This window comes from Mytilus galloprovincialis, chromosome 9 (assembly GCF_965363235.1).
Source record: "Mytilus galloprovincialis chromosome 9, xbMytGall1.hap1.1, whole genome shotgun sequence".
Lineage (NCBI taxonomy): Eukaryota > Metazoa > Mollusca > Bivalvia > Mytilida > Mytilidae > Mytilus > Mytilus galloprovincialis.
Genome location: NC_134846.1, coordinates 82007048 through 82020593, shown reverse-complemented (window position 1 = coordinate 82020593; position 13546 = coordinate 82007048). Strand labels below are relative to the sequence as shown.

Here is a 13546-nt window from a genome sequence, read left to right as displayed (position 1 = left end):
TGATTAAAAAAACAAATTATGCCCACTGATATATATATATAATTTCAAAATGCAACCATTTTATATATTTATTTTCCTTAATAAAGTTAAATGATTGATTGATGTTTGCTCTTCACCACATTAGTGCGGAATTCTGTATGTGCCTGTCCCAAATCAGGAGCCTGTAATTCAGTGGTTGCTGGATATCATTTTTATCAACCTTTATTCTTTTGTACATAAACCAGGCTTTTAGTTTTCTTGCTTTGGGTTGCTTTGTCATTTCATGGAATTTTATAGCTTACTATGCAGTATTTGTTTTGTTCATTGTTATGAGCTTTTGTGTCTTATGGTCTCCGATGGAAAGATATCTCATTGGCAACTTCTCATCTAAATAAAAGCAAGCAAACTTTAATTAACATAAATAAACTATCTGTAACCCTTCTGCACTATAAATTACAAGACATTGAGACTAGCAATACATGGATTTCATATTTAAAGAAAAGAAAAGCACAATCCTAGTCAATTTAGATTGGAGCGTAAATTGTAATGAAAACTTGTATCAAGCTATTAATTTTTTATAACAAAAATATTTATTAAAACATAGAACTATGGAAACAGATTTGTTCTCCTAATTACGTCATTTTTGTCGAGCCTGCAACTTTTGTTGCAGAAAGCTTGACATAGGGATAGTGATCCGGCGGCGGCGGCGGCGTTAGCTAACTTTTTAAAAGCTTTATATTTTAGAGGGTGGAAGACCTGGATGCTTCATACTTTGTATATAGATGCCTCATGTTACGAAGTTTCCGTCAGTCACATGTCAAATTTCCTTGACCTCATTTTCATGGTTCATATTTTTTGTAATGTTGAATTCTCTCTTATTATAAGTAATAGGATAATTATATTTAGTATGTGCGTACCTTGCAAGGTCCTCATGCCCGTCAGACAGTTTTCACTTGACCTCGACCTCATTTCATGGATCAGTGAACAAGGTTAAGTTTTGGTGGTCAAGTCCATATCTCAGATACTATAAGCAATAGGTCTAGTATATTCGGTGTATGGAAGGACTGTAAGGTGTACATGTCCAACTGGCAGGTGTCATCTGACCTTCACCTCATTTTCACGGTTCATTGCTCAGTGTTAAGTTTTTGTGTTTTGGTCTATTTTTCTTAAACTATAAGTAATAGGTCAACTATATTTGTTGTATGGAAGCATTGTTAGCTGTACATGTCTGCCTGGCATGGTTCATCTGACCTTGACCTCATTTTCATGGTTCATTGGTCTTTGTTTAGTTATCTTGGTTAATGTTAAGTTTATGTGACAGTTTGTAATAAAGCTTTATACTTAGGACTATCAACATAATATCAATGATAAGAAAAGAAGGCGAGACATTTCAGCGTGTGCACTCTTGTTAACATAAAACAATGGATATAACACATTAATGCTATACTACCTGATGAGGTGGTTTTCCCAAAGTAGGTATATGTGACAACAATCTTATTACAAACAATGGTTTTGGTTCTCTAGAGTAGATAATAAACTTGGCTAACAATATCTGGCTTAGATCTGTAGACAGACTGGCAAACGCATCAATAATAATCTCTGTTTCCTCTTGGTATCGTATCAAACTAAAATACATAAGTGTTATCAATGAAAAAATTGTTTTTTAAGTATATCAAAGTTTATAAATTTTGTAGTTAATGAATTAGTGATCTACATACAGATAAAAGTTAATGGTACAAGACCGCACAGTTTCTAAGCATCCACATTTGATAAGTTACAAGTGCTACAGCAGACATTACACCATTAATATAATTTGTTAGGGATAATTTATTAACATCTCAATCTAGTAGAATGCAAAAGCTGCTAATTATGTTGATGTCATATAATTTGTTATTGACAACTTTTCAAAGTTTGCTCCTATTTACCGCTTGTACAATGGCAATGGCTGCTGTATTATTAAATTGAAATTGTTTTTTGATAATAAGCTTAACTAATATTGTTCAGTTAGAGTCTAAGTGAAATTTAACAAAAATATTTTTTTCAAAAAGTCCTTTTTTTTTTTATATTGCAAAATATTGAATGTTTGCACATTTATTTGTACTGAAATTCAAATCTAAAACTTTTACTGAAAAGCTCCTTCAAATATGTTGTTTACAAACAACATTTTTTAGTTTTGAATTCTAATGAAAATATCGAAAATAAAAATAAACAGCTGCGCCATGAGCGCATGATACGCCCTACGTCTTGTGTGGAAGTTTTGTGCAATAATCATAAATAGTTTCTGAGAAAGTTTTAAACAATAACCATATATTGTTTTCGAGACACGGCGGGACATGTGAAACCCCCAACCCTGTTTTTTTTTTTACAAAAAACTAGATATCACTGAAATAAAAATTTGAATCAAAACCAAAAAGTATACAGATCTTTAGATTAATATAACAAATAAGTGTGTAAAGTTTTAAGCAATAATCATAAATTATTTTTGAGATATGGTGTGACATGTAAGAAAACCCTACCCTGTTTAACAAAATACTCAATAACTCCAAAATAAAGTTTTGAATCATCACCAAAAAGTATACAGATCTTTAGATTAATATAACAAAGAAGTGTGTAAAGTTTTAAGCAATAATCATAAATTGTTTATGAGATATGGCACAACATGTAAAAAAACTCTCCCCCTTTTTTACAAAATACTCAATAACTCAAAAATGAAATTTTGAATCATCACTAAAAAGTATACAGATCTTCAGATTAATATAACAAAGACATGTGTAAAGTTTTAAGCAGTAATCATAAATCGTTTTTGAGATATGGTGCGATATGTAAAAAAACCCTCCCCTTTTTTACAAAATACTCAATAACTCAAAAATGAAATTTTGAATCATCACCAAAAAGTATACAGATATTATGATTAATATAACTAAGAAGAGTTTAAAGTTTTAAGCCATAATCAGGAATCGTTTTTGAGATACGGTGCGACATGTGAAAAATCAAAGCCTTAAAGGCTGTAAAAGCAATTGCTGCCATGTTAATGTTTGGGGACTTTTATTTTTCATCCACATATATACAAGAATTAAACCTGACATGAGTGTTGTCTAGTTAAAAGAAGGTTTTAAATTTATATAAATAAAAGACTTTAGAAGAAAGTCATTTTTAATATGTTTTATATTTCACAAGGAGACAACACATTTACCAGGCTAAAGTTGGGGTCAAATATACATGTGCTGAAACATATAACTCAAAAAGAAATCATCATGGATTATCCCCTGGTAGTGTTTGTAACTTCCTTGGCAATAATTTCCTTTATTGATTTAATTTTAACAATTTTCATTATTAATTTATATTTAACCATTAACACAAATGATTAAGTTAAAACATTTCAACTTTCCAGACGCAAATGTTAAAAAACGGGAAAGAAATAAAATATCTTACAAGACATAAACATGTAAAGAATAAATGTATATTTCAGCTTAATAAAAATATTTTCATAATGTTACTTTGTCATCATTTTTAAAACTAAGTTCCAAACATTATTGCTCAGTTGATATGTGTCCTTCTGATGCGGTACGAGCACAGGCACTTGTTTCTAAACTATGGATAATCGACCTTCCTATGGATAGAAACAAGTGCATGTGGGTACGAGATAACTACAATTCTTATGCAATCCCGAAAAGGGGGTCATCACAGACAAACATGACATTAAATCGTTATCACTGAACTAGTATATATATTGTATAGGGGCCAGCTGAAGGACGCCTCCGGGTGCGGGAATTTTTCGCTGCATTGAAGACCTGTTTGTGACCTTAATTCTGCTGTTGTATGTTTTTCTATGGTCGGGTTGTTGCCAGTGTCTCTTTGACAAATTCCCCATTTCCATTCTCAATTTTATTATACGAACAAGAACAAACAGCTCTACGTTGCTTTGATATTTATCAATTTTCAGGAAACATTGCGAAAAATGATCTTCAATATTTCGAAAACATGTGAAATAAAATTGCTAACACGGTGGACCGTCGAGTGTCAACAAACGTAGTAGACTTGTTCACTGAAAAGACGAGGATAATGGTTTCATCTGACATTTGTTATGCAAACCCAGTTTTGATCATGATATTTAAAAAGACGTACTTTTTTTCAATCTATGTATTAATAAACTAGAAAATTCCAAATTGTAAATATCTCTTCATCTGGACCGACTTGGCATCTACTACGTTTGGACGGGTCCATTTCATTTGTAAGGTGATCGATAAATATTACGGAGTTTTGACAGAAAAGGAAAACGAACTTATTGTTATGTGTTTTCAACAAGGGTTTCGTTCCGCTAAATTATTTGCGCAAATAAAGTTTGTCTATTTTTAGATTACAGGTAATAATTTGACACTACGCATTAACCTGTGTAGTGATTTTGATTTTACGATAAATGTATGAATGAACGATAATTTTATGAATGAACAAGAGCACCTGACCTCTTAAAGAAACACAAATTAAACATAAAAAACCGTATTTATTAGGAGATAATTCAGTTAAATTTTCAATACTAAATCAGCAACTGAAATGAATCCATATTTTGTTGAAACATCGTACGAACGGCGGAAAACGGAATCGCATTTATAAAAATGTACTTTTTTTCACTCGGACTTCTATGTTATTTGATAGTCAAACGGTTGACCCTTTAAATACAAAAATACATCTACAAGAACATATTCTGAAACTTCTTAAATCTACTAACTTTTTTTTAAAGTTTCAAGCTATGTATTGCATTAGAAAACATACATAGGTGTTAAAGAATGACTGACCAGGAGCCTGTTTAACAAAATACTATGGCTTGATCTGGGCGGAGTCTCTGATCTGGGTCACAAAGATGGCCATACGCGACGGCATAAAAGCAATTGCTTTAAAAACACACCCCTGTTTAAGTTACAAAGTGCCGTAACTCAAAAAGTTTTAATCTTATTTTCACCAAAAAGTATACAGATCATTTGACCATCATAAGAAACAACTATGTTAAGTTTCATGAAATTTGGATAAGTCGTTCTCAAGTTACGGTGCGACATGTTTACGCCGGACAGACGGACGGACCGACGGTTCGACGGACAGACGGACACCGGACATTTGTATACCATAATACGTCCCATCAAAATTTTGACGGGCGTATAAAAATGCATCCAACTTTTTCATTTGCTTTTCATGTTGAGCTAATGCATCTATCCCCTGAAGTAAATTTTTAATAAAAGGGGCATCCTTTTTGGAAACCCTTTTAATGTCTTAGAACCTGCCTTCTTGTAAAACTTACACAGAAAAAATCTGCATTTTTTATTTTTTCAGTACTTTTGCACATATACATTGTTTCTCAATCTTATTTAAAACTTACTTAGGTTTCGTAAGAACAAAATATTCTTTTGCCAGTTGTTTTAAGTCATCATCTGGTAACAGTGTTAAAGCTTCTAACATACTATGGAAACATGAAACAACTTCAGGGGATCCTGTAAAATAAATTAAGATAGGTTTAATGATAATTGGTGAATGCAAATTTTACAAAAATTTTGTGTTTGCTTATTGTTATAAAGAACTAAATGCAAAAAGTGCCAACTGATGCCACAAACTGTCACTATGTAGAGAGAGAAAAGGGTAAAAAATACTAGTATACTTGGACAAAAAAACATAAACTAACCCTGCAAATTTTTCACATTAAAAAATGTTTACAATTCATAAATTCTGAAGTTACCTTAAATAAGTATTTGGTAAACAGAAAATTAAAGTGTGATTAATCTGAAAGCTAATCATATTCACATACTGAAAATGATTCACAATTTCAATAAGCTCAGATTTGTAGTGCCTTAGAAAAATGAGACGAAAATTTCATGGGATGGAGCGAGAAAATAGTATACCCCTGTTTTGGAGAAAAATCACAGATCTCACATAAACCTTGGAAATTGCAAACTATATTATCTTAAGCCACATCAGTTATGATAGGTTATGGTGGGTGAAACATACATTGATCATTATGCTGAAAATGACAAAATTAGCAGTATATCTTGTTATTTTACAAACCTTCTGCTGGTTCTATCCTGATGCAGTAGATCTTCTTTTTAATTGTTTCTTTCAACTGAGCAATTTTTTGGGCATTGTATTCCTTCTTTTCATACTGAAAAAAAAAATGTTTAAATTTTTAAATCCAAAAACCCTATTTTAAGGATTTTATCATATCATTATATTCATATATATTTTTGTTGAACCAAAATATTAATGAGAGAAGCAGGTTAGAAACCGCCCTCATTTCTAACTAAAATATCAAATTAAGACTTATTTCGGCCTTTATCACAATCAATCATTGCTGAAACAATGACCTATGGGAAATAGATCATTTTCTGGAAAATATATGTACTTCAGTTCTCTTTATGACAATAATGATTATAAATAAAATGATGCATATATTGAAAGCAGATCAATTTCCATTTTATTTTGAAACTATAGTGGCTGCACCAGTAAAAAAAGTTCTTTTAACATTGTTTTAGTGATAACTAATTATGTATCTTATTTCAATATTTAGTTAGTCAAACACTGTGCTCTTTGTTTTTTTAAGACCAATAGGATAGAAATCCAGACAAGGGCGTAAACAAACATTTATCACACAATGAGTTTGTTGTGTTTAAAATTATTTAAATGAAAGAATGAAAACTGTGTTAAATGTTTTCAATAACACTTACATTGCCAATGTGTATGCTGTCAGTTACTATGCCATCTATAGGTCTGTAGGATTTTTCCTTGATCAATTCTTTCTTTAGAAATGTTAACACTCCTTTGTTTGTAGCAGACATTGTAGGATTTTCTGTAAATAAACAAATCTTTCATAAGCAAGAGTAAGTTTCTGAACAATAATAACACTTAAATATAAATACACAAAACAAAACAGATCAGTATATTAGATTTAAGTACTTTTTCTGAACTTATTTAAACATCTGCATACCTTTGTTTTCCTCTGATTGATATGAACAGGATGATACAGTACCCAAATATGCTTAGGTGCCTGTACCAAGTAAGAAACCTTGTCAAATGTTGTTTCTATAGTAATGTTTATCTTGTAGAACAGATGGTGTTGGGGCAAATCTTTGATAGTCTGACAGATATTCACAACTTATCTAGACTCAGCCATATTTCTAGAGCCCGACATATTATGTAGACATCTCTTTATTGTTGACCTCTAAATGTCTTTCTGTTTTCTTTGTGGCTAAGTTAACTCTTTTGGTGTTTTGTGTCTTTGGGTTGTAGTTTCATTTATGTATACACATTTCATTTCATATTTTATAATGACCCAGTTTCATTTAAAAAAAAATATTACATAGATACAAAGATTTGATTAGTAAATTTTACTATACCTGTAGAAAACTTATTAAAAATGGTATTTCAAATCCTAAATTTTATGGTAATATTGTACTTAAACCGAGGAAATCACTATGTGATCCGTGTAAACTCATGGAACCTTTAAACAAACTTATAAGTAAAGATTATCGTACCAATATTGTAATTAGATCTTTGAATATAGTTTACATTGGCACTAATATCAATTTTGTCATTAGCAAATTAAAACATAACTAAATTGTATCTTCTTTTGAGGCGGGATGTATAGAGACACAGACACGTTAATTTTTATCTCTATAGAAGTCGCTCCTCACTATCCTACTACCTGTCGATACATTTATTTTTGGCATTGCACAAGTCATGTCTTCTTAGACTGTTCACAACGTTAAAATACTAAATCCCTGGGATGTGTTTTAGTCGATTTTAGTCTCTGATGCATGATTTTTTTATTATTAATTGTTTTTGGCTTTTAACTAGCTGTCAGTAACTGTGAGTATACTCTCAAATCGTATTTTCTTGTTAATTTGACCTGTTGATACTGTTTATAATGCTTTTTTGTTATTTTATATTTATTTGGTTCTTGTCTATATACAAGCTTTGCTTATTTGGAATATATTCTAAGTTTCACTTCTTCTTACTACATTTGTATAAACTTCAAGATTTACCTGTATTTTTTTTTAAACCGTTTTTTCTTCTAAAGTGAATATTTTCGAAGGCTTAAATATTTCGCAGTGGTGACTTGCCATGGCTTTGTTTGGACTTGTTTGTTTGCTTTTTGGCCTTGAATGTTTGTCCCTAATATTTTATTAACTGTGCATTTGCATTCAGATATATCGCAGATCAAATTTATTCGTTTATAGTGTATTAATGTACGTTTTTTGATTGAGTTAAGCCTGCCAATTGATATTTTACCATGTGTTTTTCTATGTTGTGATGTTATGCTATTGTTTCAGAAAAAGGGAGAAGGTTTGGATCCATTAAAACGTTTGATCCCGCTGCAAATGTTTGCACCTGTCCTAAGTCAGGAATGTACAGTAGTTGTCGTTTGTTTACGTAATTTATACGTGTTTCTCCTTTCTTGTTTTTTTATTTTATATAGATTAGACCGTTGGTTTTCCCGTTTGAATGGTTTTACCCTAGTAATTTTGGGACCCTTTATAGCTTATTGTTCGGTGAGCCAAGGCTCTGTGTTGAAAGCCGTACATTGACCTATAATGGTTTACTTTTTTTTAAATGGTTATTTGGATGGAGAGTTGTCTCATTGGCAATCACACCACATCTTCCTATATCTAATTACCCATTGAACTGAAGTCATTCATTGCTTTCACTTTTCTCATGTCTTTCCCAGCATCAAAACTGAAATTTAAAAAAAAAAAGTTATCTGATATACAAAAAATACGCAAAATCTTAAAAAAATCTCTAAGAGTTAGAAAATTCAGTTTGCAGGTTTTGGTTGTACTTCCATAAGTCTTGTAATTTTAAATATACCTTTTCAAACCTTAACACATAGACCATTTATTGTCACCTTTATAGCCATATATATTCATTTCAAGTGTTATATTTTGTCTTTCTCAATTGTTTTAAATTTTGTTTACTATACTTATTTTATTCCATTAAATTTTATTACTTTTTGTCCTTATGAAGTTCATTTTCTTGTCTTATAGTCTTTGGTTGATAGTTCTTTCATCCTATCAGTTTTATCACTTATAAACCAGTTAATTTAGCATTCATGTTTTTTTACTTACTCAGGTGCCATTTGTGGAGATTCAAATTCTTCTTCCACCACAACTTTTTTAACTGTTCCCAGATCATGATCAAAATGCAAAACCTGAATGAATCAAAGTTTATTGCATTATTTATTTATGTAACATATTGAAAATTCAAAGTATTGGCAAACAGATAAGATAATTGCTCACATGTGACATTAACAACTAATCACTGCGAAGCTGCTGATCATATATTAAGTTATTGTTTAAGTAGTTTTTTAATAAAAGATTGACTATTTGTTGAATGGAAAGATAAGGTGATTGCAATTTATATATATAGCTAGCTTCCTCTCCTACAGTGGGATTACATCACAATGATCTATCAATTACTATGAACATATAAATGTACATTCTACTAAAAAAATCAAACTTGAGCATTTGAAATTATATTTCTTTTTAATTATTGGAAACAAATTAGCAGTACCCAAAATCCAGTAGCTATAGATAATAAAAATTGCAATAAGCTGCTTTAGGTCAAAATATAAAAGTCTCTAAGTTTGGCAAAATATCTTGAAATAAATGAAGAATGTGTCAATTGGACACAGATGATGCCCCCACTTGTATATAACATTGCCCCTGCTGCGGAGGGGCATAATGAAATCCTCATCCTTTCTATAAAAAGTTCGCCAACCATAGAGTATGATCTTATATTATAAATAATTTACTTCAAATGAAATAAACCCTCATATCTCACCTTCTGATGTACCCCTTTTGCATTAGGTATTGGTGTACTATGTCTGACTTTTTTAAACTGGATCCCATCTGCAGTCTTGACAACTGAGTATGATGCATTATGATGACCTACAAAAAAATGTTTATTGTCAAAATCAAAACTTAATAATGACTTGCATGGTTTAAATAAGATGTTACAAGTAGATTCTAGGGTTTGTCTACTTGCAAGTTGATTTACGGGTTCTGAGAACCCTTAAACATTAACACAATATTATGTTAACAATCGATATAAAAGGCTAAAATGTAACATACTGTCTTATCCAATGATTACACAACGCCCTAGTCCGACCCTGCTAGACTTACAATGTATTATGATATTTTACCTTCATTTCCATACTCTTCAGTTTTATAAGTCCATTTATTCTTTGCAGTATCATCCTGTGAAAAGAAATAAAAATCAAATTGAACACAAATTAATCAAAATATAAATGCATTAGCTATTTAGCCATTTCTAGTCAAAAAGCTAAAATACTGTTAATTCAGAAATTATTTCATTTTTTAAAGAATGGACAACAATACAAATACAAATATTTTATTGGCACAAACTACATTACAATAATTGGCAATGGCCCATACAACTAGTATATATACAAATAGTAATGATGCAGCAATTAAACAATACTACACAGAATATCAATAGGCATATTTCGAACAATGAAATGTGCAGTTATTAATATATCAATATATATATAGGTTAATTTAGAATAGGCTACTGACATAAGTATATTGTATGTTATAGCTTCAAATTGTTCATGTTACTGATACTCATTTATACACTTGCTATTTAAAAGTAGTAGTTTGATATATTCATCCTCAGTTTTGGATTGTTTGTCATAATTTTTAAAATTGGACAATTTTGATATAAGAACATTTCTTGTGATTCATATTTTGTGCAGTGCAAGATAAAATGTTTTTCGTCTTCTATATTTTTATTATGACATAATTTGCACAACCTTTCTTCTCTGTTAACTTGCATGTACCTGCCTCTTTCAATTTCAAGATTGTGTGCCCTTAACCTTAGTTTTGCCAAAGGTGCCCTATCTTTCAACATATTCAATAGGTCAACATAGTGTGCACGTTTATTTGAAAACAAAAATGTTGAAAAAATTATAATTTTGATGATTCTGTAATATATGAATTCTGTTCTTGTAAAATTTTGTCATGAATTCCTTGTTTTATTTTAGCAAGCATAGGTTTAATAGGTACATTAAAAGATGTTAAATACGAGAAACCCAGATTTTGGATACATTTCTTCATATTACTTGTCCATAGGTTGTTTTCTCTTGTTTGAATAAATATGTCATGAGCTAAGATCTTGTTAGATGAGATTAAATGATCTAAAAATTTCATGGAAGACATCAACATTTTAGCTTTCAAGGGAAGTCTACCAAGCTCACTGCGACATGCATGGTTGGAAGTTTTATAGTGAACCCCAAGAATTTCTTTTATAAATTTTATATGGTTCATTCTCAGTATTTTTTTTAATTGATTCAATACCCCAAACTTCACTTCCATATAATAAAATTGGAAGTACCATTGTATCAAAAGGATTTTCTAAAAGTCCACATGAATTGTTAAGACTAAGAGATTTCTTTATTTTGAATAGAGCTTTTCTAGCCTTTTCCATCAATAAATTGGTAGCAAGGTTAAATTTACCATTGCATTTTAAAGTTATCCCAAGGTACCAATATTTATCAACTGTCTCAATATAATATTTGTTGATAGTAAAAAAGTTTTGAAATGATTTGCAGTTATAATTAAATATTAGGACCTTTGATTTTGTAGAATTTACTTCCAGCTTTCAATCTGTACAGAACTAAGCTAGACTGTCAAGACTACATTGTAGTCCTTCAGGACTACTTGACAACAGTACCAAGTCATTGCCATATAACAAACAATGAATCTTATTATCACCAATTAGCACAGGATCCGTGCTATTGTTTTTTAAATTTTCAACAATATTGTTAATAAAAATATTAAATAGCAAAGGGCTTAGAACATCGCCTTGTTTGACACCTCTTTCAGATATGAAAGATGTACTTAAACCATCATTAAATTTTATTCTATTCTTTGTTTTGGTATACATTGAAAAAACTATGTTAAAAAATTTCTTTGGAATACCATAGTATATGGAATAATCCAATTCTCCATACTGTATCAAAGGATTTTTTTAAATCAATAAATGCAGCATAAACTTTCCTTATAATGTTTAGTCTTGTATTGTTCAATAATTGATTTCAATGAAAAAATATGATCAGCTGTTCGATTATGTTCCATAAAACCAATTTGGTTTTTGCTTATAAATCAAATTGTTGCATTGTGTAAATTTCAATAATCTGGCATGTATAATCTTGTTAAACACTTTTCAAAGGTTCGAATTTACTGATAGAAATGCCTTGGTAATTTCCAGGGTCCACCTTACTACCCTTTTTGTGAAGGGGAACAAGTAGAATCTCGTTCCATATATTTGGAAAAATACCTTCATTAAAGACAAAATTGAATAGTTTAACAAGAGATTCCATGGTAGAGTTGGTACCATTTTTTATCATCTCATTAGATATAAAATCAATGGATGGACTTTTACCATTTCTTAGTGAGTTGATGGCCTTTACGCCTTCACTTTGTGTGATATCACCATTAAGATCATTTATATCATTATTAAAAGGTAATTTAGCCTTTAGACTTTCAATGATTTTTGTGACATTTTCCTGAAAACGATTCATTTCGGGGTGTTTCGAGAGTTAGTTTTTCAAAGTGTTCCTTAAAAGAATTATAAGGTAATGAAACATTTGTTTTACAAGTTGATGACTGATCAAGTTTGTTAATCAATTTGCAGAAAACTTTAGGGTTCAATTGCAAGGTTTTTATAAATCATTAAATGTAAATAATGCCACTAATGGGCATCAATTAATCTGAGATGCAATCATAACCAATTATAATTTATAAAGACATCATTTTGCATTTCATTATGTTGGTCATCTTCCCTCAAGTCATATGGGATTCAAGATTATGTACTTAGGGTACAGTCCACATCAACATTAATCATGTTATTGTTAATGAAGAAAATTGTATATCATATATATATGTCCTTTAAATGTTTAACATGTTTAAAGTCATAAGAAACCTCAAATTAAAAAAAATAATGCATATGTTTTTTTATAACTCAATGGATAGTTTCATTATAAAACTTATGTACATATACTTTTTTCTGAAGAAAATTCTTTAACTTATTCATATTTAGAAGAAGTTTACTTAAAGCAATTCCCCCCCTCGACATATTTTCCGTATGCAAAGTGACCTCAGTGTGACCCTTCTCGTAAAAATCCGGTGATCGCAATAAGCATGGATGTCCTTAAAATAAACTATTTATCTGAATTTACTTGGTAAACACGTGCTCAATTTCCATGCTTTGTTGTTGATTTTTTGTCGATTGTTGACAAACAGGTGACAATCATTAAACTTCGGCTTCAAGCACGAACTTTAATTACCTGCCATATTTTCACAATAACACTGACCGATTGAAAAAATCAAAGAGCAGATAGCTCTGAGGTGGAAGAAGGTGAATAAAAGGTAACTTGAATTACCATAAAAGCAGCCCCACCAACCTAGCCTTCTTTGTTCCATTATCGTTATGACGTATTTTTTTCTTCAAACAAGAATGTGTCATAAGCTTGTGAAAAAAAGAATAGTACATTGTGCTTTAAATGATTTAA

At 30.6% G+C, this 13546-nt stretch overlaps 1 protein-coding gene across 1 annotated transcript in view; it reads right to left on the bottom strand.

Moving 5' to 3' along the window:
• LOC143046857 (uncharacterized) overlaps positions 1–13546 on the bottom strand; it is a 240632-nt gene that overhangs the window by 200297 nt on the left and 26789 nt on the right. The window contains exons 6-13 of the mRNA XM_076219918.1: positions 10157–10211; positions 9796–9902; positions 9081–9163; positions 8633–8691; positions 6684–6805; positions 6028–6121; positions 5348–5459; positions 1430–1604 (exon numbers count right to left, since the gene is read on the bottom strand). Of these exons, the coding sequence (XP_076076033.1) occupies positions 1430–1604; positions 5348–5459; positions 6028–6121; positions 6684–6805; positions 8633–8691; positions 9081–9163; positions 9796–9902; positions 10157–10211 (807 nt within the window). The remainder of the gene's footprint in view (positions 1–1429; positions 1605–5347; positions 5460–6027; positions 6122–6683; positions 6806–8632; positions 8692–9080; positions 9164–9795; positions 9903–10156; positions 10212–13546) is intronic.